Source organism: Pteropus medius, unplaced genomic scaffold (genome assembly GCF_902729225.1).
Source record: "Pteropus medius unplaced genomic scaffold, Ma_sr-lr_union100, whole genome shotgun sequence".
NCBI classification, from domain to species: domain Eukaryota; kingdom Metazoa; phylum Chordata; class Mammalia; order Chiroptera; family Pteropodidae; genus Pteropus; species Pteropus medius.
Genome location: NW_024352004.1, coordinates 992,320 through 1,018,018, shown reverse-complemented (window position 1 = coordinate 1,018,018; position 25,699 = coordinate 992,320). Strand labels below are relative to the sequence as shown.

The following is a 25,699-nucleotide window of genomic DNA, read 5'->3' as shown; positions in this document are numbered from 1 at the left end:
GGGATGAGATGCTGCTTTTCAGACACCAGGGGGCAGCACTGACAGCAGTCCACTTCAGAGTACCAGGTTTATTAGCTGGTGTGGGCATTTAACCAAGCGTGCTTCGCCCAGAGTGGCTTTGAAGAATAGGTATCAAAGATTTCCCTGAAACCAAATTGTTGTCCTTGCCAAAAGCTCTCCCCATAGACATGAACCTAGTGTAGTGACTCTTCAAATTTCCTATTGGCCTTCCCTTGTCCTCCTCCATAGCACCACAGTGGGGCTGTCAGTACAGCTGACGTGGTGTCTGGTACCGTCACAGGTTGTTGGTGATGTGGACACCAGCCTCCCGAGGACCCTAGATGAGCTTGGCATCCACCTGACCAAAGAGGAGCTGAAGCTGAACATCCGTCCCCTGCTCAGGCTGGTCTGTAAAAAGTTCTTTGGCGAGTTCACAGGTAAAAAAGAGCTCATGGCCCCCTTGACATCACCATCATTATGTCCTGCCATGTGTGTCATGTGAAACTTTACTCCACAGTGGCAGTCAGAGATCTGAGGCTTTTAAATAAACTGCAGGTTGGGATACAGAATACCTGGGTTTTTTCCTAAGTGTTTTCCTTAGCGGATGGTACCAAGAATTCTATCTTGAGAAACAAAAGCAATTACATTTCCCTACCAGAAGGAGCGTGCAAAAAGAGGAGATGGGGAAGCAGATTCTGAGGTTCTGGTGGTTTTGCCAGGTAGTCTAGAAGGTGGACTCGTGGGTGATGTGAAACAGTGGGAAAAGCACCAGGCTGAGACTTGGGAAACATGTTGTAGACTCAAATTTCTCGTTCCCTTGAGCTCCTCTCTCCTGTATTTTAGTTACATAGAAGGCAAGTGATATAGTAGAACAAACCCTGGTCTGGTTGAGAAAAGACCTGAGTCTTCATCCTTCTCTGGTCCTGGCCCTTCCATGGGGTGACCCTCGGCCAGCCACCTAGTTCTTCTGTGATTCTAATTTCTCATCTGTAAAAGAATGCAGGTGGAAAAGGCGATGGCTTAGGGGCCCATTCAGCAATCTCTCAATTCTGAGTCTAGTGAGATTTAAGTGACTGAATCTCCAAAGTGCATAATTTTAGAAGTTCATTCCTGGCTGGCCATCAATCTGACATAAAAGCAGACATACCTGCCCCAAGGTGCCAATGGAGGTTCTCCCTTGTATGGCTTATTGGCTATTAGAAAAACAGGATAACTTATTGAACAGAAATATATGGAGTGTTTGCCACCGGGGAAGAGTCAATTCGGGGATTATTCTAAGTAGATCTAGAAAGAGATGGGTACGTGGTTCTGTGTAAGTGCTCAGTAAGTGCTTACGTTCAATAACAGGTCATGGATTGATAGACCTGAAAATTTTTATTAGCTGAGTTCCAAGGAACTGCTGAGACCTTCTTGTTCTTCCTGGCATCAGTGTAACCCCAGCCTTTTAGCAGCATACTCCCAGGAAATGGGGTATCATTTCCCCCCCAGAATCATAGTATCATAGCTTTTAGAGCAGAAAGTCAGTCCCCTCCCTTTTAGCTTTCTGACCAGCATGAGTGGATGAGTAACTCACCTCTCACTTTTCCCTGTGAGAGTAATGGCTTGCTCTTCCTCCACAGGCTTTGTGGACATGTGTGTACAGCATATCCCCTCTCCAAAGGTGGGTGCCAAGTCCAAGATTGAGCACACCTACACCGGCGGTGTGGACTCCGACCTCGGTGAAGCCATGAGCGACTGTGACCCCGATGTAAGGAGACATGGCCTCCAGTTCTGATTTTTGCCCTCCCCTATGTGGGGATACTGTTTTCTGGGCATAAGGGTAATACCTTCTTCCCCTTCCTTGCATGGCCCTTCCCAGGAGCATAGGCAGACCCGAATTCAAAGCCTAATGTTACCACTACCAGTGGTATGATCTGGGGAACATTATTTGATCTTTCTGAGTCTAAGTGTCTTGGTTTGTGAAATGAGGCTGATAATATGTGTGTGGTCATTACGGAAATTAAGTAAGATCAAGAAAGTATTCTCTACGGCCATGCCACCCTGAATAAGCCTGATCCCATATGATCTCAAAAGCTAAGCAGGGTCAGGCCTGGTTAGTACTTGGATAGGAGACCACCTAGGAAGACCAGGTGCTGTAGGCATAAAAATTTTAAAAAATAGCGAATCGTTAGCTGACAAGGTCCTTGCAATCTGTGAAGTCAACAAAGGGATGCCTCGCCTAAAAAAAAAAGTTACAGTTGCGTATAGCGTGGTGCCTGACAGATAGTAAAGATTCAGCAAATGGTTGCTCATCTAGTCACTCCCAGCCTTTAAAAATCTCTTTCCCAGCCATTCTTAGACAGTCTAGTTTCTTGCCATAAACATACAACCAACTGTGAGTTACATCTTCAGAGGAAATTTGGAGCAAGTTAGTCTTATAATCTCTCAAGTTAACAGTGCCAATCTGCCACCTTAAACTTGCTTCTCTTTCCTTTTTCCCTCATTCCCCCCAGAAAAAAGGAACCAAATTTTTTTCCCTATGACATTGACACCTATTAACCAAGCAGGAGGGAGAATGTGGTTGGAATTTTCCCAGGATATCACTGCATCTTCCTGTAGGTCTGGGCCACTTCCTCGTGTCATTCCTGGCAAGGGAAGTGGAGACAGTGGTATTATCCAGAGAGTATGTGTGGTTGAGGTTGTGTTCTGTCCCCTCCTCCAGGGTCCCCTGATGTGCCATACTACCAAGATGTACAGCACAGATGATGGAGTTCAATTTCATGCCTTTGGTCGAGTGCTAAGTGGCACCATCCATGCTGGGCAGCCTGTGAAAGTGCTGGGTGAGAACTACACCCTGGAGGACGAGGAAGACTCCCAGATATGCACTGTGGGCCGCCTTTGGATCTCCGTGGCCAGGTACTGCCAACCAGAGCAACTAGGGGCTCTGCCCTGGCCTCTGTACTAGAACGGCCCCAAGAGACTGGAACGGGTGGTCTTCCCTGGAAACATAATAGCTGCTAACTCCCTTCAGTAGGGGCCACGGTGACCCTCCCTCAGCAGATCCATCGACTTCTAGTTCTTACTACCCAACGTTAGTAGGTCCAAAGACAGCTACTGTTAGGATAATGCCCAGAGCCTTACCTTACATTTGGATGGCTTGTATGAACTTTCGTAGCAGCATTTCTGTTTTCACTCATCTAAGCCCCTCTTTTTCTTCTGTGTTCTTTAAGTCATAACCTTTATGTTTCTTACCCAAAGAAATTGTTTCCCACCTCCACTGCCTATTCTTCAGCCAAGAGAGGCGACTTTGCTGGATCTCTTATAGCATCCCCATCTGCAGAATCAGACTTAGCTTGGGCCTCTGAGCCGCTCGTCAGCTCTTAAGTTTGGCATCTCAGAACGGGGGCATTCCTGATATGGGTGCTGCACCTCACGGATGGCCAATTCTCTCCTCCAAATCCACCCAGTCACTGGAGGGCAGAAGAAAATCGAAGAGCTAGAAGAGCTAGAAGAGTTGCAGTGTCTATCTTCTGGTGCTTTTGGCATCTCCTTACATCCTACACCTTTCGCTTCGGCTTACTTACCTCCAACACACAACTAAGCTAGATCGTCTTGTCTTGTCCTCTTATAATACCTTGCACTTTTCTTTTCATGATACTTATCACTTTGTAACTACATACATATGTGGTTATATTATTGATTACCGCATCCCTCATCTGCTAGAATGTATCTGTTTGGCTCACCCTGGCTCTGAGTACATTTTTATGGAATGAATATTCCGCCCAAGTTCCATTGCTCCTTGTTGGATGTTGCTTCAGGTACCACATTGAGGTGAACCGTGTTCCTGCTGGCAACTGGGTTCTGATTGAAGGTGTCGATCAGCCAATCGTGAAGACAGCGACCATAACCGAACCTCGAGGCAATGAGGAGGTACAGTTTCTGAAGAGGTAGCTTGACTGGCTTGAGCTAGAGGGTCACAGGAACCATGGTACGTGGGAGCAACAAGCAGCAGACCTTGCAGGGGACTAACCTGGAGTCACTGCCACTTCCTGGTTCCAGGCTTCAGCACAGTCTCAGCCTTTGAGACCTGACCTTCCTGCAGTCTCCCTGTACTCAGCTCAGGTGCTGGGAATTAAGAGGAGTTCCTTTTATTCTTTCGCTCGTCTCTTTGTTCTGCCAAAAACCATGGGAATAAATGGCCCTTCAGGTTGCCTCCAAGCAGCCCTGTGGCTACTAGTTGGAGAATAGTCTGCTCCTAAGCAAGTCCTCAGCTCCTCTCTTACCTCTGTACCTTCTGTGCCTACTCTGGCCAGATGCCCTCACGCCTCTACATTTTGGATCTCAGGCTCAGATTTTCCGGCCCTTGAAATTCAACACCACATCTGTTATCAAGATTGCGGTGGAGCCAGTCAACCCCTCAGAGCTGCCCAAGATGCTGGACGGTCTGCGCAAGGTCAACAAGAGCTATCCATCCCTCACCACCAAGGTAGGTCTGCGGCCTGCAGCAGCTGCCCAGCCCTACTTGCTCAGCTAAGTGGTCTGTGCTGCCCACATCTTCACGTCCATCTGGTGTCTCTGATCTGCTGCTTCCAGCAGCCTGTATCAGGAGTTAATCCCTATCTGTCACTGTCATTTGAAGGCAGAATGAGAGCCATCGGGTGGGGGGCACAAACAAGCATGTACATCTTCCACACGTGTCTAGATAGGGAAGAGATTTTCCTTGGAGTTCACTTTGCATCGATTTTCCAGGACATACAGAAGGAAAAGTGAGTGACTCTGACCCTTCTGCACCCTTCAGCCCACAAACATACCTTTCTATGTAGTTTACCAGGACTAAAGGGTCAGCTTGTGCCCAGACGGAGGGCAGGGTTTTCCCTAAATGGCTAAGGTGGAAATTAAGTTGGTGACCTTATACTCAGTGGCACAGTGCTGAGTGATCCAGATTTCTTGAGGACTGACTCATAGGTTGCTTCTTCCCACTGATCCTCCTTGAAGAGGCTGGAACTGATGCTGAGCAGTGGCCGTTTCTGATAGTGGCTTTGGGCACCTCCTTTTGAGTTCTAGCCTTGATTCTGTTTCTGTCTGTTGTTGCTGGCACAAGAAAGTCCAGGCCACGACCACCAGGGCTTTTGTGTTTCAGGTGGAAGAATCTGGCGAGCACGTGATTCTGGGTACTGGGGAGCTCTACCTGGACTGTGTGATGCACGATTTGCGGAAGATGTACTCAGAAATAGACATCAAGGTAGAGCAATGGCCCTTTTCCTGAGTACCTGCCTGGCCAGGGGCTTGGCTCATAGCTCCAGACTGATTTTACAAGCAGCCAAACCTTTGATTCCCCTGGAAGGTCCAGGAAAATGGGGTGCACTAGGAGAGGAGATCCTGTTTGGGAAAAGCATGATTTGTTGCTCCCTCAGAATGGAGAGGTATTTGAGATCTGGTTTGTCCTTTTCTGCAAGGTTATTCTCAGTGTGATATATATATATATAAAGTCAAGGCTCCCAAATCAAAGTTAATCTCAGTCATTTGTTGAAAAATATAGTTGCACAATTAACCCGTCTACGGTGATTAAGGCTCAGAGTGGATGGTTTCAAGGAGCAAGTGGAGCCTGGCTCCCCTGGATTCGTTGTCAAGTGCTGACGTAGCCCCTCGATTAAACTGGCCATTGCATGGCCTCAGTTTTCCAGTTGAGACACACATTTTCCCTTCAAGTACCCTTCCAGACTCTTCTGCCGATGTGCCCGGGACTGGTGCTATAGAAGAAAGAAGCTGAGTTTCTTGGGCGCAGGCCTTGTGGGAGGTCAGGGAGGAACTGTGCTACCCAAACATTATGGGTTGAGAAGGGAACAGATATTCTCCGTCAGTCTCTAGTACCAGCTCTGACACACCCGCAGAGCTAATTCAGTGAGTGGTGGTGGGACGGCTGAACGGATGTTAAAAAGATACCTTGGGGGACTATAATTTAGGCCTGAATTTGATCCCCACATACTCTGGGCTCCGGAACATAAATGCTGCACTACACTAAGTTGTCTCGGGTTTCTTAGTGAGGGTACAGGCTTTTAGCCTCCTGTTCTACTTGTCACTAATGCTAATTCTCACAGGACCTCCCAGAGGTAGTGTCAGGGGCCCTGAGAATTCCCTTTGGCAGAAGGTTGTCCTTCCAACAAAATTAGAACTCGCTTAGTAATTTATCTTGTTTCCCAGGTGGCTGACCCCGTTGTCACCTTTTGTGAGACAGTGGTGGAAACGTCTTCCCTCAAATGCTTTGCTGAAACACCCAATAAGAAGTAAGCTGGGGTTCATAGCGGCCCTGGGACTGACAGAGCACTCTCCCCTCCCCACCAACTCCACCGCAGTCACAGACACTGAGGAAACAGGGATCTCAAAGTCGTGGGATGGGGGTGTTTAGGATACTTGAGTTTTCGCCCTGGCTTGTGACCCATTATGGCTTTGGACACGCTACTATGGAATCCTTTGCCCTAAGACTTTCTATTTCAGGCTGACTTTCACAGTTGCCACTTTTCCTTTCTATATAATATGACTATTTTAAAATGTTGCCCCAAACCTTACTTTTTTTAAAGAACAGTAGATTCAAATGAAAGAAGACAGAAAATAAGCCCTCTTGGCTCTACTATGCCCCTGTGGCTTTCACCGATGTCACTGCCTTAGCTGTTCCCTTTGTCACCCTGTTTTTAGAGTGCTAGTCCTGCTAACCTGCCTCATTTCTTCTTTCTTTTCTCACTAGGAACAAGATCACCATGATTGCTGAGCCTCTCGAGAAGGGACTCGCTGAGGACATCGAGAACGAGGTGGTACAGATCACATGGAACAGGTGAGAACATGCCTCTGATTCCAGGGCTGAAAGAAGGTGGGCGCCGCAGCTTACCTGCCAGGTTTCTCATACCACACATCCTTCTGAGAAGTGATTTTATCTCCTGCTTTTCTACCATCCTGGGCATGGTGTGGGTGGGCTGAGGTGACTGCCCTCCAGAAAGGCAGGATTTATGGCCCCAGGAGCCAGCAATCACAGAGCTGGCTGAGCCCTCCATTGTCTCTTCTCCCAGGAAGAAGCTGGGAGAGTTCTTCCAGACCAAATACGATTGGGATCTGCTGGCTGCTCGTTCCATCTGGGCTTTTGGCCCTGATGCCACTGGCCCCAACATCCTGGTGGATGATACTCTGCCCTCTGAGGTACAGCAGAACTGATGGGAGCCACGTGGTGGTCTCGCAGCTCAAGCGGAAGAAACTACAAAGTGTTCTTTTTTTCCCCCAAAGTATCTTGTGTCTTCTGTTGAAGAAGACTATCCTTTCACTAGTGTACCTACCTTCTCCTCCCACTAAATTCTTTGGCTATCGCCAGGGTCACTGCTAAAGGGCCCTTATGTCTCATGCAGGTGGACAAGGCTCTTCTTGGCTCAGTGAAGGACAGCATCGTTCAAGGTTTCCAGTGGGGAACCAGGGAGGGACCCCTCTGTGATGAATGTAAGTCTACCAGTTTCTCCACCTCTCCCACCTTAGTCCTGTAGGGTCATCGCATCTGGGTGTATGAGGTATGATGGCATCATCTTTGGGACCTGGCAGGAGAAGCAGCTTGGGGCACACAGGGCCATCCTACGTCCTGGGCCATCTTCCTCCCTTCTCCCTCCCTATCCTGTTACTACCACTTCATACACCCTGGAAATGAAGTCATTTTTAAATTGACAGTTAGTTGTTCCTCATTCCTGAGAAGAAATGTGTTTGCCAAGATGTATCAAGAGGAGGATAGGAGTGGTTTATAGACCAGAATTGGACGTGACGGAAACAAATATGCAATTTCTAGAACTTATTCTATATCCAAAAATAATTAAATGTCTGCAAAAGAGGCAGGCAAAAACTTCTATGGGAGCTTATGATGTTGAACATGGCCTGAAACAAACACAATGAACATAGGGTTAACTTCTGACCTTTTTGCTACAGGCCTTGGGTAGAACACCCATCTGTAGGGCAATTTTATACCTTATTTTTTGTGGCCGCAAGATAACTGCAAGGCTGCAAGAGGCTCCTTGCTGCTCTGCCCCTGGGCCCTTGATTAGTACCAGAATCACCCAGTCAGCTGCCCCATCTCCTTTTCAGTGATTCGAAACGTCAAGTTTAAGATCCTAGATGCAGTGGTTGCCCAGGAGCCCCTGCACCGGGGCGGCGGCCAAATCATCCCCACGGCCAGGAGAGTCGTCTATTCTGCCTTCCTCATGGTGAGTAGGGCTGTGCTGCGCCAGGACATAGGCGAGCCCAGCCCCTCAGTCTTCCCTTTATCCAGGTTTTCGGTCCTCAGCCTTCCCCAAGCTGAGGAACCCTTTCTTGTTGCTCTGTTGTAGGCCACTCCTCGTCTGATGGAACCTTACTACTTTGTAGAGGTCCAGGCCCCTGCAGATTGTGTCTCTGCTGTTTATACTGTCCTGGCCAGGCGCAGGTAAGCAGCCCCAAGCACATTAGGGAGAGCGCAGAGAACAAGAGCAGAGCAGGAAGTCACTCCGCTACCGTGGAGGGATCAGCCTCCCTGCCCTCTCCACTTCTGAAAGCTAATGAGCTGATTTTTCAGAAGGAAGTAGGAATAGGAATAGGAATGAGGAAATCCCCAGCTTTCCTGCAGATTAAAATTTGCGATTCTTGGGCCCCCTCCTCAGAGAGTTCCTGAGGAAAGTGATGCAGTATGTCAGTGATGGCAATGTCTATAAAGCCTTGCCCATCGATGTTCCCATCTGGCCCAGAGGTCACTGCCCCTTTGACCTCTGCCGGGAATTACACTGAGAGCTCCAGCCCTTTCTGCCGTCCGTAGTGCATTTACAGTTGTTATTTCTCCAGTGGTAGTTCTGAGTTGGGATGTATTTGGGGGCAGATTGTTTCTCTGCTTTTGGCCTCTGTAGGACTAGGAACTCAGCCTTTGTTGTTCTGTCTCAGGGGGCACGTGACTCAGGACGCACCCATCCCAGGCTCCCCTCTCTACACCATCAAAGCTTTCATCCCTGCCATTGATTCTTTTGGCTTTGAGACTGATCTGCGGACTCACACCCAGGGGCAGGCCTTTTCCTTGTCTGTCTTTCACCATTGGCAGGTGAGAAAATGGTACAGGCTGGCCATCCTGGCCTCCCATGCTGGCCTCCCACCTCTACAAGGCCAATTCCCTCTGACATGTTCCCCTTTCAGTCATGACTCATTTCCAACCTCGAAGAGTCCTGCTTCCAGGTCCAAATGCACTGGGGGTCTGCCTGGACCATCGAAAATGCCTTTGCCTTTCAGATCGTTCCTGGTGATCCTCTGGATAAGAGCATTGTCATCCGCCCCTTGGAGCCACAGCCAGCTCCTCACTTGGCCCGGGAATTCATGATCAAAACCCGTCGTAGGAAGGTATGTGTCCCTCAGGCCCATCTCCACCCCTCAGCCTTCATTGGGTCTCAGTGGGAGTTTTATCTCTCTTCTTTCCTTCCTTTTGGACCCTTCTCCCAAAGACCAAGAGCAGTTTATTATACAGTGTAGTAAGATGCACTCTGTACAGGCCTCAGGCAACCAGACTTGGGGCCCAGTCCAGCTGGGAAAGGGAGGCCTTCTCCCCAGTGACAATAACCTAAAGGCAGGCCCCTGAAACAGCTCGGCAGACATTCCACCCCCCACCAGCTTCCCACTCAAGTGCAGGTGTCAAATGGCCCCCACTAAACAGAGCTGATTCTTGCATTTGCCCCCACCCTCTGCAGGGCCTAAGTGAGGACGTGAGCATCAGCAAGTTCTTCGATGATCCTATGTTGCTGGAGCTCGCCAAGCAGGATGTTGTGCTCAATTACCCCATGTGAGTGCCGGGACTTCTGGCAACTCTTGCTCCCTGCAGTGGGCTGTATCCTGGACTGGAAGCTGAAACCTCAAGTGACTTGGACTCCATGTTGTCAGAGAGTGTCTGGGAACTGCTGTGGCCATCTCGAACAAACCAAGAGCCTCCAACCCAGAGCCCAGTAAGGGAGGCGCATTCGACTTCCTGGTTCCCTCTGTAGCCTGTGCCTGGCTTCATTCCCAGGGAACAGAATGGAGCTTGGACTCAGGGAAGAAGGGGATGAACGTGTTTAACCCCAAGGGGTCCTATCCTCAGAATTTACATGAAAATTTTTTTTTTACAAGTTTGACCTTAGACGTGGTTTATAAGTGAACAGAACATTCTGACCTCTGCCTTGCTCTGCTTCTTTCATCCCCGCCCCTCTGCCCCCTTTCCTCTAGTACAGTCTAGTCCCAGCAATTGGGTTCTGAATATATGTCGTCTCCCATGAGGCTTCGCTGCCTCTGCTTCCAGCTGCAGCCTTCTTCCTGCCTGGGTCCCCAGGGAAGCAGCCTGTGGTGAGAGGAATGCCTGCCCCTTGATTCAGTGTTCCCATGGGCATGGAGGCCTCCTCACTGACCTACTCCCACTCCTGGTGTCCTGCCCTCTGTACCATGCTCTCTGTGTGGGCCTGAGCCGGCTTGGGAATTGTTGGGTTCCTGGGACCAGATGTCTACTGCACGTCCGCTTCTGCCCTGTGAGATTCTCTCCTGCCTTGGAATTGTGGGCTAGAACTCTTTGATTACCTAATATTTGCTCTAAGTCCCCCACCAGCCACTACCAATCCCTTACTTTGCTCTCCCCCAGCTGAAGAAGAGACTGTTGATTTTCTGAGAAACTCCTTTATTAGAAGCATACCAGAGATCACTGTGAGACGATCTGCGTGCCTCGGCTGTAGGAGCCCTACTTCTCCCCCGTGTCCTGTGCTGTTCTCTTGATGTAGTCTCTGTACATTGTATACACAGCACCTGTGTAAGGGAGAAGGAAAAATACCCCTTGGCATTGAACGCTTCACCCATCCTCTGACTCTCTCAGGTGTCCCAGAGAGGAGTAACAACTGGAGCCCTAGGGATCTGTCTCCAGCCAGTCCCTTGAGAGTCCAGCTTCTCTGCTCATCTTTCTGCCCTAGAGCTCAACAGCTGCTACAAGCACCTGACCACACAGCCCGGGGAAATGACCCGTTTGACAAAGCATTTCACGGGTATTTCTATCAGAAATCATCAGAAACCTAACGGCAGCCCGTGAGGTAGGCAAGCCAAGGGTGGTTATTTTGTTGCACATGGGGAAACCAAGGATGAGAAAAAGAGATTTTCTACTGTCACACAACTAGTTAAGTAGCTGTCTGCCTTTTGATCCAGAGAAGAAGAGAAATTCAGCATGTGTTCTGCTGCATGGTTTTTCTCTCCTGTAGGACAGACTGTGCACCATCCCCACAGGCCTGGGACGGGGGATTAAAAGGGCATCCTGAAAATGTCTCGGTACCAAGAACTCCACAAAGGAGCCTTGTAAAGGAAACAAGGACTGAAATCATGGTCCCTTAACTGTCAGGACTCGGCTCTCGTTCTCCTATGTCCGCACCAAGCTACTCACCTAGCATGATTGCACCCACAGCACAGGCCTGCGCTGCCACTCGGGTATGAATCAGGTGAATAGACATCTTGGTGGAACCACGAGACTTCAGCCGGTAAATCCTGTATGCTGCCACCGCCAGGCAGCCTCCTAGGCCTGTAGTTAGAGAACATGATCCCTGGGCCTCATCCACTAAGCACATTCTTCTCCCGATGAGAGATACCTCACCTAGGCAGGTTAGGCATCTGGATAAACAGCTGCTTTGGTGCTTCATGGGGGCGGGGGAGTAGGTATCATTGGTTTAGTGAGTTATTTCCTCTAAATCGGGTCCCCAAACTCCAGGCTGCAGACTGGTACCGTGGCCTGTTAGGAAACTGGGCCACACAGCAGGAGGTGAGCAGCGGGCGAGCTAGAGAAGCTTCATCTGTATTTGCAGCTGCTCCCTGACACTAGCATCACCATCCCAGCTCCACCTCAGATCATCAGACATTAGAGTCGTAAGAGCAGTGGTCCCTGGTGCCAAAAAGGTTGGGGACTGCTGCTCTAAACGGTGTTTTCAAAGTGACTGCCTCCCTCCAATGACTCCCCTCCCTCACAAATAGCGCATCATCATGACTCCCCCCAACCCCATCAGCTCTGCTCTGGGCTCTTCAAAGGTTGCTGGCTCCCACATGCTGGTACAGTTGTCTTCCTCCTTTCCCAGGGCCTTGAGGAAAGAAGCCCTGGGGAAACCCAAACTGCTCCTTTCCTCCTGACGGTGTTGATGCCCCTGGTTTCACTCAGTTATCCTGTGCACTCAGTTGTTCACCACCTTTACCCATCCGGATCATTTCATTGTATGGGAGTGTCCCTTTATCCCTTGGCACCTCTGCTGTTGGTCGCTTCACTCCTCTTCTAGATGTTGGTTCTCTGCTTCATTCTTTGGAAGGACTGGGAAACATGTTCTCTAAGAGAAAGCTCCCGCCCCATCCCCCAGTCCTTCCTTTCCCACTCACCTATAGGCACCAGTGGAGACTCTCTGGTCTTCCTCAGGAACTTCTCGGATACACTGTCTTCACCTTTGGGCGGCACCCACCAGCCTTTGTTAGCAGACATGGTCCTGCCCCCGATGTTAGCAGCTGGGCCTCCTAGTCTTCAGCCCAGCCCTAGAAGGAGGCACCCCACAATCAGAACTCCAAGCTCCTTAGTTTGGGGTGGAAAGGAGGAAGTCGCCTGCTAAGACCATCTCTTACCATGCCCAACACAACCACTACTTGGAAAGATGTCCAGGTGTCCTGTCTCCGAGGGCTGGACCACTAGCCCCATTTCTCCATCTCTTCCTAACATCTGCCTCTTCCCCAGCTCATTCTGACTTCACTGTTTTCTGTTTCCCCGTCCCTCATCTGTATCCCTATGAATGTCAACCTTGGGCCAAGAAAAGCAGCTGGAAAAACGCACAGATGAGGGTGGGAGGAATAGGCCTTGAATCTTGGGACCACCCCCATCCTCCCCCCACAACTGGCCTTGCATTTGTAGCTCCTAAGGGAGCTACAGAGTGGGATCTGACTCCAGGGAGCCAGAGCTGTCTCAGACAGTGTTACAGCATGGTTATCCAATCACCAGAGCCAGCCATTAAAATAACTGGACGTGGATTTGTGTATACTTTGGCGTAGATTTTGGATATTAATACTAACGAAAGAAATTGTGGCCTCTGAGTTGCTCCCATTTCCAGGTCCATCTCTTGCCAGGGACTTAGCAAATACCAACCCCCTGCCTCCATCCCTGGGCTGGTGATCCCTATTGTTCTACTTACTAACTCCTGTAAATATCTGCTCTGATCACAAATAAGAGCCCCATAGTCCTGGTCATTAAACCAGGGGTTCTGCCTGGAGGCTGCTTTCTAAGTCCAACCATGAGTCAACTCCTTGCTTAAGGCAACTTCTATTTCTAGTTGCCTTTCCTCTCCTGGAGGAGCAAGGACTATTGGCCCCACAGGTCCTTAGCATGCTGGTGCTTACCCCAGGAGATGGCTAGAAAGTGGACTGCCAGCAGCTGGGCCAGGGCTCAGCGTCTGCTGTTTTGAACCGGCCGAGAGCTGATGATGGAGCTGCCACTATGGGGTCAGGGAAGCGGTGTTGTGCTTTATGGTGACTTTGAAGTCAGGAATGGAGAGGGGAGGAGATAGGACAGGGCATCAGTCTTAACCCCCCATCTGCTGAGTTTCAGGCTGGGCTCCAAGCACTGGAGAGTAATGAAAGACCAAATAGAAGCGAGCCCTTAACTAGATTTAATTTTTTAATTCCCATGGACATAAGTGGCCGGATCAGAGAGGGTTTGATATGGAGAACTGAGATGGGAAGATAGAGGCAAGGATGGGTAGAGATGCTAAGTTCTCCCTTGAGTTATAGCGCCTCAAATACTCCTATGAACAATGTGGGATATAAATGTTCCAATTGTGGGATGCAGGCTCTCTGGTCTTGGTCTTGAACCCTTCAGGGATGCTTTCCGGACCAAGGAGATTTGTTCAGGAGTTTGAAACAACTGGAACTTCCCTCACTTTTCCAGAGTTCTTTATACCGCCTAGGGGTTAATGCCCACTCTGGTTAGAGATGACAATGACTAGCATTAGTGCCTGTTCTGTTCTAGGTATTTACATTTCAAACTTCTCAACTATTCTATACGATAAGTAGCAGTTTGTTCATAAACAAAGGAACTGAACTGAATGACTTATCCAAGGGTACACAGCTAGCAAATGTCAGTGTTGTGATCTGAACCCAGGTCTGGCTGGCTCCAAAGTTTGTACTCCTAACCTGCTTTCCAGGAGGCTGGCCAAGCTGAACCCCTCTCCGGATTGATTCTTAAGTTTAGGACTGCTGATCCATCATGGCACCCCCGATTAGAAGAAAAAGTACCTTCTTGCTAAGCAAATGGAGTAAGATTGAAATGCAGTCTGGAGAGTCCCAATCCATCCCAGGCCTTTGTTCCTTCCCTAGATTACCCTCGCAGCCCTGTGTGTCTGTCCTAAAGGGCTTCTCAACACTGAAAATTTGTCCAGCAGCTGATGTATCTCTTCTCTCTCCCCAGCACTCACTGCTCTAGGAAGAGACCCAGGGTCATGGCAACTCCCTGGGGCCTTCACATATCCCCAGTGTCCATGGGAATTCTCCTCCCAGTCATTCACACACTCTCTCATGCTGCCTCTCCTGGTCTCAATAGCGGCCTGAATTCTCAAGAGATGGATGGTCTAGTCCAGAGGTAGGGGTTGTAAATGTCTAGATGAGACAGGGCAAGAATCAGGAACAACTCTAAGCCCTTTGGAGAACAAGGGCCACACTACGGTGAGAGTGAAGTTCAACTTCAGCCTGTTGAGATTATGTTGATGCTCCCACAGCATCTCAGCCCGGAATGAGAAAATAACAATAGTTGGTATGATTTACTGAGCACCTATGAGCCAAAAATTATGCTAATGGCTTTAGGTAGATTATTTAATCCTCACAGTAGCTATGAAGTAGGTACTATTACTGTTCTTCCCATTTCACAGATGAAAAACTGAGGCTTAGGTTAAACATCTTGCCCAAGGTCACAGTGTCAGAAAAAGGTCCAGATTTCTAGCCATTCTCACTACTCTGAACTAGTAGTGATTGTCAAGTCATTCTGGAGAATGACCATAAAGTGGAGGGGAAATCTTAAAATAGAAGAAATAAAATTGCTTTTTATTTCAAAAACTGAGAACACAATAAAACTTTAAGGAACAGACTTCTAGAGAGTCTTGCTTTAGTAAACCGATAAGATAAAATTTTGATAACATTTTTGTTAATATACCAAGTCTAATAATTATTTTGATTTAAGCTTTTTTTTTTTTAACGCCTACAGCACCCAGTCTTCCTAGGTGGTCTCCTATCCAAGTACTAACCAGGCCCGACCCTGTTGATTTAAGCATTTTTACGTTAGTAATTAGCTTAGTAAACCTTTTTCTTCCAGATCAGGTCACACTAATAGAAATTCTAATTTACAGGGCTCTAAATGAATAATGCTGATGGACTTAGTGGATTCAGAGTATAGGCTGGAGTCAGACTTGGGGTCAGTGAGCTGTTTGACCAATCACGCTATAAATACTTGGTCTTCTGCCGCTCAATCTCTTTGAGTTTATGTCATCTGTAAAAGGGAGATAGCAGCTACCCATAGGATCATGATTGCAAGGGTTAAGTAAGATGATTGTTAGAATTCCCCTGCACACTGCCTGCTCCTCTTCCTCTAGAATGAGCACGTGGCAGGGAATGGCTAGCTGGGGGGGGCAAGCGCTGGCGGGAGGTGGAAAGTGGGGGCACTGTAGAGGAAAGTCCCTGACGAGACAGATGGTGCTTGCCAACAGCTACCTGTGTGTCACAATGCAGCACACTCTTTCTGAGCTTTCCCTCAATCCCCAGCAGCCTCCATCCCTACTCTGGCTGAAGCGTCAGGCTCCCCATTGTGTTGGAGGAGGGGAATGGGCACTAGGACTTGAAGCTCTACACAATCTAAAGCACAGCTGTACTATATATAGCCCAAGGGAGCTGAGTGACCAGACAGGGGAAGGGAGGGCTGTCAGCCTTGAGCTAAGGAGAGCTGTGAGTGAGGGGATGAACTTGGCAAGGAGCACAAGATGTTCGGGTTGGGATTGGAATGGGAAGGACCTGGGCTGAAGGGCTAGAGGAATCACAGGGGAGTAAACATTAGGCCACATAATAGTGTCTCAGGGACTTGAGGGGCAAAGAGTGGGGTAACAGGAACAGGCAGGAGCAGTGGAAGTTTCTAGATGATGTGGCTAGGATGAGGCAGCCTCTCTAAGGAACAGAAGATGGGAAGGGTGTAACACCCCCTCCTTCTGAAAACAGGCACTGGATTCCAAGGACCTTGCAGCCTTTGTCCAAGGACAGCCCCAAGGGCCACAAGCCTGAGCTAGAAAAATGCTTTGGGTACCCACTAATCTTTCTGGGGAGACTGCTCAAGTATTTGAAAAGATTCTCAGAGGGTATGGATAATGGTAATTAAAAGGCTGAATCAAGACCGTAGTGATGCTAATGTTATATAATCATGTATTGTGAGGGAACAGTTCTGAGCCGCAAGACACCAGTAGTGATCCCTGTCTCATGACGATTGGGTAATCAGAGATTTAAAATGTTTTGTTAAGGTCCTTGTGTTGGATGCTTTTGAATACTCAAATACACAGCTTCCTCTAAAGCACACTATGGGAAGGGATTACTATCTTGGGAGCCTATAAGGTTTAGGCTTTATATATTTTGTTTAAATCTCATGACAGTCCCAACAGGTAGATCACTTTATATATTTTGTTTAAATCTCATGACAGTCCCAACAGGTAGATCTCATTATTTCCATTTTACAGATGAGAAAACCAAGGGTCAGAGAGGTTAAGTAACTTAGCCAGATCACACAGCAAGTAAATGGCTGAGCTATCCAACCAATAATGATAACCACTATAGACTACAATAGAAAATTAACAACAGTAATGTGACTTCATGTACATTTCATCATCTCATTCTCACACCATCTTAGAAATACAAGTAAACAAGAGTGCAAACAGCTGGGCAGAGTGAACTTCTTAATGCAGGACTTCCGGTCTTTCAAGAACTGTGAACCTACTCCACTGTTTCTCGCCAAGGCAGGGTGAGTCGTGGGCCAGCACACTGCATCTGGGAGTGTCCAAAAGTCCTTACAGGTCTCCTCATCTTCCATACCCTTCTCCCCAACCCCAACTCCTGCACAAACTTCACCTCCTTTGCAAGTAAATTGACCTTAATTTAAAATCCAGCATTACTACACGAGAAACTGCTAACTGGACTCTGAGAAACACTGGTAAGCGGCTCATCTTACTATTCCTTCTATGCTACTTATATTACCTATTCAAAAAAATTTTGACCAAAAAAAAAAAATCTGCTTCAGGCAACATCCCTGTGGCAGGGAAAAGCAGTATAATGTGTCCCACAGTTAACCGAAACTGCTGGGGATTATGGGGAAAGAGGTTGTGTTACATCTTTAACAATTCTTTTTATCCACGGCTTCCCGACTGCCAACAGGGAGCTTTCTCAAATCCTACCTCTCTGGGCCTCTGCTCCCATCCCCCAGACTGAAGAATCTGCTCTGAATTTACCAGCCAAGTAGGGACCCTGGAAAATGTGTAATGGAAATAGTGACACACTGCAGTCTTCCAGTTGACCCTAGAGTTCCCAAACCACAGAGCCCCAGGGTGACTCTCAAAGTTCTCAAACTGGGTTTTGATCTTTTCCTGCCTGGGCCCCATGTGAATAAAAAGTGATATTCACACAGCATCCGGCTCTACCACTCCCTGCTAGAGGCTGGAAACCAGACTCATTTCCCTATTTGAAACTTGGGGCTTTCTTTTTCTTCTCTCAAGCAGCCTTTTTGTGCTAGGAACAGCAAGGCTCCATTCACTCCTTCACTCTGCATATACTTGCTAAGCAACTACTACGCGCTGGGCTCTGCTCTAGGAGCTGAGTTGGATGCCGTGGCCCTGCCTTCGGGGAGCTCACATTCCAGTGGACACTCTCGTTTGCTCTGGACCCTGGTGAATGCCTGGCCCAGAGATGCTCTGGCTTAGGTTTCCAGTCTCAGTTTTCCCCCAGTAACTAGATTAAAGGATGTCACTAGACAACAGGGTGATAGAGGAGAGTCCTGACTAGAAGACAAGAGCCTTCGGTCATATTTCTGGTTTTTTAACTATCAGCAGGTAAAACAACGTAGCTTCCTTATGTCTCATTATTTCCATCTTTAACAGGTTCCTCTACCAGAAGACAGGACTGCAGGTTTGGTATGGTACGGGGGAGGAAGAAACTCCTCTACCTTCTAGGTTTCTTCAGCTGGTCAAATAATCTAACAGACATGAGACAGATTAACAAAATGACCAAATTTAATTACGTAACACATATGAGAACCCCACATTCATGAGAGTCAGAAACCCCACATACAGGAGAGGTTTAGAGACAGAAAGGGAAAATAAGGTATATGTGGCATTCACAGCTAAGAATGAGGTAAGGCAGGGGAAAGGTCATTTGTAGGGCAATAAGAAGAGTGGATGTTCGGTAATTAAAAGTTTGCCCTGACCCAGAGAGAGGTCATAAAAATTTATTTCCAATAACTCTTATTATGGGCAAAGCCCCTAATTTAAATTCTTTAAGGGAGAGGTAAAAGTTTCTCATGAGCCTACAGGATCTCAATTGCTTTCAGCTCAAAACAATTCACATGCCAAAGTGGCATATCTTGGGGAGGCTTGTTCTGAACCCCTTCAGTAGTAAGGTAAGAGATATAGAAATCGTATTGTTCCCTATCTCCATGAAGAACGGGCAACACTAAAAGATGGGAAACCTTCCCCATCAGGTTGATCTATGAGTTTATAAGAAAATAGTACCTGATACTATTTAATGAACTTTGATTATATTATTTATATATAATATAAAATACATATTTGCTTATGTATTACTTATAGAAAATATATACATATGTAATCAAATGTTTTAACACCATTTTAATGTTTTTTTATTGACGTCCTAATACGCCACACAAAAGTGTAAAGCTCGGATGTGGCAACTGAACACACCTGTGTATTTAGCAACAAGATTAAGAACAGAACCGGACCAGCCCCCAAGACAATCTCTCATGCTCCCTTCCCAGTAACTATCCTTCCCTCAGGGTAACCACTGCCCTTACTTCTAACAGCACAGATTAGTTTTACCTGGTTTTGAACTTTATATAAATGGACAGTTTTGTGAGATTTATCTGTATTATTATGTGTAATTGTAGATAGTTCATTCTCATGGCTGCCTAATGTACCTAATTGTGTGACTCTAACACAATTTATCCTTTCTACGGTTGATGGATATATTGGGTAGTTTCCAGTTTTTTGGCTACTACAAATAGTGCTAGTAATTCTGAGAACAAGTATTCTGGTGAATATTTGTACACATTTCTGTGGAATTCCCATGGAATCGCAGTCATAGTGTATGAATAGGCTAAGCTTTAGTAGATACTGCATTTTCCAAAGTGATTTGTACCAATATACACTTGCTGCAGCAATATGTGAGAGGTTTAATATTTCAATAAGCATGTACAATGATGTCACGTTATTTTAGCTATGTTCTTTATTCATATTTTCATAAATTTACAGTTGTCTGTCATTTAAAATACATTTGTACAGAGGCAATGTGATAATGTGGGATGGGGCACTGTGGCATGGCAAGTACAGGGGGAAGAGAACTTAAATACACAGGCCAAGCAGCTGAGTGGGGACAGTGCCTGCTGCCCTGGATAAACAGATGTTACTCAGAAGTAGCTGCCACTTGAAAATAGAGGCTCAAAGTGAGCAGACTATTTGACATTTTGGTGAGAAGCCAGAAATCTGGATTTTAAAAACTAGCAATTCATATTTGTGGAAAGCATTATGCTGGCCAAACAAAACTTTATCAGTGGGTCAGATGCCCAGCCCTCATTTTCCACCTCTGGACTAGCCCTTAGGACCTGGCTCTCGGGGTCGGGGTGGGAGGTGACCTGTAGTAAGTGGTGACTTACTACAGGTCATTTGTTAGAACTTAATTCCCTCTCTGGTCACAAGGGTAAAATAAAAGCCTATTCTTTTGTATAGTGCTGGTCAAATGAGATAATTCAGGAGTATGGGAGTAGTCGAACACTACATAAAGTCAAGTGCTTTCTCCTTACTACGTCTTCCGTTGTGGTGCACTCACTCAACTTCAAGTATTTGAGGAATTTTGATTTCCACCAGGCAGTTTAAGACTGGAGATTCTTATGCATACAAATTTTTAAGAAGTGTTTAGGTTGCCGGAAATGCAAAGGGTTCAGAGGAAATGGCCTATTAGGGTATTAGGGTCTTGCTAATCAGGAAAGTCCAGGACTTCAAATGTATCTAGAAATACCACGAAAAGTCACCAAAGGAGCCAGAATGGTTAGCCGACGGAAGGCTCGTAGGATCCTCGAGTAATTAAATTGCAGAGCAGAACTTAGACGCATCAGCATCCCGGTTACACCTGACCAAGGCCTTTTGCCCGTGCGCACAGAGACCCACCCAGGATACCCAGGTAAGGGCGTGTCCTCACGATGCCGTTAGTCGCCTGCTCCAAGTGAGGCCCTGCAGGCGGGGCACTCCAGTCTCGGGAATCAAACTGGGGGAATGAATTGTCCCAGAGAAGTCTGCGTCCACTCCGGCTCCAGACTCCATGCGGGTGGGTCTTACACGCGCCGCGCCTCCGCTGCGTCCGGGACCGCCCGGGAGCGCGCGCAGCCCCGACCGAGGAAAGTTGGAGGCTCTCGCCGCCGCCCGCGCGTCCCGGGACGCCCCCTCCCACCCCGGCACCTCTTGCCGCGCGCCCCCAGCTCCCAGGCCGCGGCGGGACGCCCCCGCCCCCATCACGGCGCGTAGTGCGCAGGCGCCTCCCCGGCGGCGGCGGCGGGAGCGGCTTCGGCCTCGGCTGGAGACTGAGGCGAAGGCGGCGGCGGCGGCGGCGGTGGCGGTGGCGAAAGAGGAGGAGGAGAAGAGGCGAGGGTGGAGGCGATGGCGACGCGGGGCACATGAGGCGGCGGCCGGCGGGACGGGCCGAGGCCCGGCGGAGGAGGCGGCTCCGGGGGACCCTGCCGCCCGGTGAGGGGCAGCCGCAGGGCTGGGCGAAGGGAGGCGGGCAAGGGGCGAGCCCCGGGGGGGACGGGAGAACTTGTGGGGAGGCGGGAGAGGGGCCGCGGAGGACAGGGGCCGGGGGAAGACAGGGGTCGGAGGGAGGGACGGGGCGCCGCCGAGGGGTTCCCGCCTCCCCCGGAGGGGCGTCGCCGCTAGCGGCCCGCCGCCTCCCCCGGCGCGCCCCTCCTGCTTTGTCCCCAAGCGCGCGGTTCTCAAATTGGGAGGGAAACGGCTGAGGGGTGGGCCCGGGCCGCGGCGGCGGGCGGGGAACCCGGGGACCCTGGGCGCGCACTTCGCCGGCGCTCCGGCAGTGCTCGCAACTCCGCCGGGCGGTTAGGGGCGCAGGGCCGCGCCGGGCGCTCCGCGGGCTGGTCTTTGTCTCCGACGCCCGGCCCCTGACATCGCTCCCCGCAGCGCGGGTTCGTTGGACTCTTTCCTCCAGCATCTGGGCGCCGAGACTCCTGCCTCCCGCGAATATTTTAGCGAAAGTTCAGGGCGGGGGCTGCTGGAAGGGGGGAAGCGGGGTAGTTGGTTGCCTCTTGATTAACACGTTTTCTTAACTTCAGATGATTTCCCACTTCCAGAAACTTTGGAGGGCTGTTTTTGTTTTGTTTTGTTTTGTTTCCCTTCCGTCTCCAGATTCAAAATTAAGAGAAGGCGCTAACTCTGTGATTGTGGGCAGTTGTGTGGTTGGCCGCAACATTTGGAGCTTCGAGTTGAAAAAGATTTACGTGAATGTGTGGTTTAGGATTTTTTTTCCTCCCTGTTTTGCGATTGTTTCTGAGATTGAGATTTCTCTTTCTTTGCGAAATGGGCGAGTTTGGTTTTATCATTTGTTAGGAATTTTTGTTCATTGAGAAGTGGCTATGGTACAGATTTCTTTATGCTCACACTTTGTTAGCATCAATATAAACTTGTGTAATCGAGTAAATCAAGTAAGAATGAATTCTAGTAAGCGTTATCTTGTATTCCTGATAAGTCTAAAGTTGTCATATGTTCGTCTTGTGTATACGTTCAAGTGAGTAGGTGTGGAAGAAAGCGCTATAAAAATTAACTACAAATGAAGGATTTTATTTTAATTCTCCGATTAACGGAGAACAGCACATTTCGGATACATTAATATCTGTTGAAAAAGGGATTAATAATGCAATTTTGGGGTCAAATATTTTACCGCCTAAAGAGGGCTTAGGTATTACTATTTCAGAATAAGAATGAAGAAAAATAAACTTAATTACAGAACTCCCGGCTAAAAATATTGCGAATTGTGGTTACGTTTGCTGGGGCTTTTGGTTTTATTTTTCGGAATTTGGAGGTGTATGTTGTAGTTGCTTCGGATTTCTTAAGTACTATGTAATGGCAGAATTAAAGAAACTTGAAATAACTTCTGGGTAAAAGGTAAAAAGCTTGGAAACAAATCAGTCTGGTCGCTAGATCTTCGTGAGCAGAGTGTTGTAGGCAAAGGGCATTTTCAAGAGAATACATAGAATATATGGAAGTTCTTCCTTTCATTGTTTATCCTGACCTGTAATGGTTTAATATTACTTACTATTTGTCTAAACAGCTGTACACTTTTCCAAAGCATTTCAAACATCCTTTCCACAAGTCAGTGCTTTTCAGAGTGCTTTAAGAAGTCAGCTTGAACTTCAAGATATTGTTATATCTTGAACATAGCAATCTTATTTATAAATGCTGTTAACCCCTTAATAATTATTTTTCTTATTTCATATTTGTATAAATCAGCCAAAGGGAAGGGATACGTGGTCTGTCTCTGATTAGCCCATTCCCCTATCCCCCCAGCTCCAGGCTCACCTATCAATTCAGTAATTGGGATCCTAATATACAAAATATATAGTTAAAACCTAGACTATCATTCTCTTTCTTAATAAATACGTAGTCTGTTCCATGCATAAGTCAGTGCACAGTGATAAATTCCAAAAGGCTTTTTTTTTATTTGAAGTTTGTTCAAAATAAATGAGATACGTTCCTTTTATTAGTATTTATTAATCCGGATGGCTAATTGCAACTGGGGATGTAATTACTGATTTCTGAGCTTGTGCTTTTGTAGCATAGAACCATGGGTGACTCCTATCCAAAATATCAGGTAAAAATTTAGGCAAAGAAAGGACGGGATTACTTTTTTTGCTTTTGTGGACCATTCTTTTGAGAATACGTGTGAGAAGACAGATTTTAGCCGATGTCATTAACCTGAACCTTAGATATAAAAAACAGGTCCAAACTGTTAATATCACCCAAGTGCCAGCAAATGTTTTTCAAACATACCGCTATAACTGAAGAGTTTGTGTAGAAGTAAAGATCTAGTCTGTTACTCTGTTAAATAGCATTGCCATTTTCTACAATTCTCAGGAATAACGGCTAGTCAGTGTACTGGCTAGCATACTGGAGTACATCCTTATGTTTTGAAAACACTGTAGTGGCAGACATCACTTGGATTTATCATTCAGACTCATGGAATGTGTTGCCCAAAGGGATTTTTCCCCTAACACAAGGATGAGATCTCTTTGCAGATACCTTCTATTTCTAAAGAAATGAAGTTTTCTGTAGAATGAGTAGAGCCCTCATTTAAAAGTTGTTCTTTGAGGCTATACTGCTGTAGCACCAGCTTAATTTGGACAGAAGTGTTCTGGTGCCCACCCATTTCATTCAGTGAACCTTTTTTTTTCTTTTTCAGTTAAGTACTTATGTTAGGCACTGAACTAGATGCTGATGATTCGAAGATGAATCCCATGTGATTTTTGCTTTCAAAATGCTTATAGTTTAATATGTTAAAAAGGTTTAGCAATCTGGAAATTTTCTAAAATCTTTGAAACAGAAGAAATGTATGGGATTTCGGAGTTAGTTTTGATGTTTGTCTCTACAGAAATGGAATGAATTTCACACACCCTTGTTCTTATCCTCTAATCTCTAAACTATATTCAAGTCTTAAAAAGATTTTTTAATCTACATTTTTTAGGGTTTATCAGTTTTGACAATACTTAACTGAATTATAACATTACTTTTGGGAATGTTCAGAGTAAAGTGGATCTGGACTCTGTCAATTTTTAGGGAATTCCCTTTGAGTCATTCTTGGACCTTGATTTCCTAATTGCCCATCCAGAATAGGTGTTTGTTTATTTGGATTCAAAATTTCCTTCCTGAAATACACTCTTCTCTTGGATTCTGATTTTCCCTCCTTGCTCTCTGGCTCTTCAGGCTTTTTTCCACCCTCCTCTTCTACCTGACCTTTAATTGGTGGTCTTTCTCAAGTCTTGGTTCTTAGGTTTCCTCCCTTCTCACGCTAATCTACCTATTCTGTGGCTTCAGTTACCATATATATTTTGAATACTCTCAAATTTTTATCTGTGGTTCAGACCCTTTTTCTGATCCCAGCTATCTGTTCAACTTCTCCACTTACATACTCAGAGGTACTTTGAATTGAGCTTTCCTGATTGAGCTCTTGTTTTTGGTACCAAACCTAGACCTTCTTCACTGTACCTATCCTGTTTTATTAGGTGGCTCTGTCAACAACTTACTGAGGCCAGACTCTTGCCATTTCTCTCTACCTCTGGTCTCCCCATCCTAGTTGAGGCCACCTTTTCCTAAGTCTATTATAGTCGATTCTAAATGATTTTTCACTCTTGTAAAATTTTTTTAAAAAGTAATATGAGATATTTAAGACAGCAGAAGTAATAATACTTCAATAAATATTTGTATTCCACCTTGCAGCTTAAGAAATAAAACATTACCAGTCCAGTTGAAATTGCCTGTGTTTCCCTGCCTGATTGCATGTTCCTTTCCATCTTCGTCGTAGGCTTCTTTACCAGAGGCATTGCCAACTTGAATTTATTATTCTTTTGAATTTCTTTATACATTTATTATATATGTGCACTTCCCAAGCCATATACAGCAAGTCCTCACTTAATGTCATCGGTAGGTTTTTGGAATCTACGACTTCAGGAGAAATGAAGTATAATGATACCAGTTTTACCATAGGCTAATTGATGTAAACAAGAGTTAAGTTCCTGCAGCATATTTGTAGTTGCTGATTGTACTGAAGTAACTTCTGACAAAGCTTTTGTTCTAACTAGAAGCCTTATTATTGGTTTTGTTTTGTTTTGTTTTGTTTTTGCATTATTGGTCTTATATACCAATACAATGTTAAGTCCTTAGTAAATACTTACTGATGTAAACTCACTAATAGCTGTGGCTGATCAATCTTTAGTAGCTTATTTTAAAAAATTTTTCCTTTTTTTAAAATTTAAATATATTTATTTATTTAAATTAGTTTCAAGTTTTAGTAGTTTTAATAGACCAAAAAATACAATGATCACCTGTGGTATGGTATGGGGACACAATGGGGACCTTGCCTCCCAGGAAGATAAATACAGGCTTAGGCAGGCTATCAAATGGAATAAAGAAATTGAAGATTAGGTTATTTTCTTTGACATACTATACCTAGTTCTAATTTGAATATCTTCCCATTTGTTGGGCCAAGTGTCAGTATAATTAATTTCCCAACAAACCTGGATATATTATATAGTTAAACATTAAGACTGATATTGACAGTTTTGAACTTGAATATTTCACTTCGTTGACTTTTTAAAAATTGGTTTTTGGGGGTAGGTCATGTATTATGTAGTACA

At 46.6% G+C, this 25,699-nt stretch overlaps 3 protein-coding genes and 1 pseudogene across 13 annotated transcripts in view; 3 read left to right on the top strand and 1 right to left on the bottom strand.

The window, feature by feature from the left end:
- EFTUD2 (elongation factor Tu GTP binding domain containing 2) overlaps nt 1-10,167 on the top strand; it is a 37,652-nt gene extending 27,485 nt beyond the window's left edge. For 2 of the 5 annotated variants that reach the window (XM_039846748.1, XM_039846747.1), the window contains exons 14-28: nt 302-437; nt 1,620-1,747; nt 2,702-2,895; nt 3,798-3,909; nt 4,325-4,465; nt 5,120-5,221; nt 6,181-6,263; nt 6,722-6,808; nt 7,041-7,167; nt 7,371-7,458; nt 8,089-8,207; nt 8,331-8,425; nt 8,914-9,067; nt 9,253-9,360; nt 9,705-10,167. In XM_039846748.1, coding sequence (XP_039702682.1) covers nt 302-437; nt 1,620-1,747; nt 2,702-2,895; nt 3,798-3,909; nt 4,325-4,465; nt 5,120-5,221; nt 6,181-6,263; nt 6,722-6,808; nt 7,041-7,167; nt 7,371-7,458; nt 8,089-8,207; nt 8,331-8,425; nt 8,914-9,067; nt 9,253-9,360; nt 9,705-9,800 — 1,770 coding nt within the window. In that variant the 3' untranslated portion in view covers nt 9,801-10,167. The remainder of the gene's footprint in view (nt 1-301; nt 438-1,619; nt 1,748-2,701; nt 2,896-3,797; nt 3,910-4,324; nt 4,466-5,119; nt 5,222-6,180; nt 6,264-6,721; nt 6,809-7,040; nt 7,168-7,370; nt 7,459-8,088; nt 8,208-8,330; nt 8,426-8,913; nt 9,068-9,252; nt 9,361-9,704) is intronic. The other 3 variants (XM_039846746.1, XM_039846749.1, XM_039846751.1) reach the window with 2 other exon arrangements.
- LOC120589292 (uncharacterized) lies at nt 2,023-2,141 on the top strand (annotated as a pseudogene).
- An 87-nt stretch (nt 10,168-10,254) lies between the features above and the next one.
- Nucleotides 10,255-13,929, bottom strand: HIGD1B (HIG1 hypoxia inducible domain family member 1B). Of its 2 annotated transcripts, XM_039846760.1 has the most exons (4): nt 13,381-13,929; nt 12,379-12,528; nt 11,405-11,539; nt 10,255-10,782 (listed from the first exon to the last, which is right to left on the bottom strand). In XM_039846760.1, the coding sequence occupies exons 2-4, from the start codon at nt 12,476-12,478 to the stop codon at nt 10,718-10,720; spliced, it is 300 nt and encodes a 99-aa protein (XP_039702694.1). In that variant the 5' UTR covers nt 12,479-12,528; nt 13,381-13,929; the 3' UTR covers nt 10,255-10,717. The 2 variants fall into 2 exon arrangements, with proteins under 2 accessions (XP_039702694.1, XP_039702695.1); XM_039846761.1 differs by having other exon boundaries at nt 12,379-13,929.
- A 6,291-nt stretch (nt 13,930-20,220) lies between these two features.
- The window catches only part of GJC1 (gap junction protein gamma 1), a 30,467-nt gene continuing 24,988 nt past the window's right edge, over nt 20,221-25,699 (top strand). For 2 of the 6 annotated variants that reach the window (XM_039846742.1, XM_039846739.1), the window contains exon 1: nt 21,356-21,478. The gene's annotated coding sequence lies outside the window, so the exon portion shown is untranslated. Of the gene's footprint in view, nt 20,467-20,883; nt 21,027-21,355; nt 21,479-25,699 lie in introns of those variants that run through there. The other 4 variants (XM_039846745.1, XM_039846738.1, XM_039846743.1 and 1 more) reach the window with 4 other exon arrangements.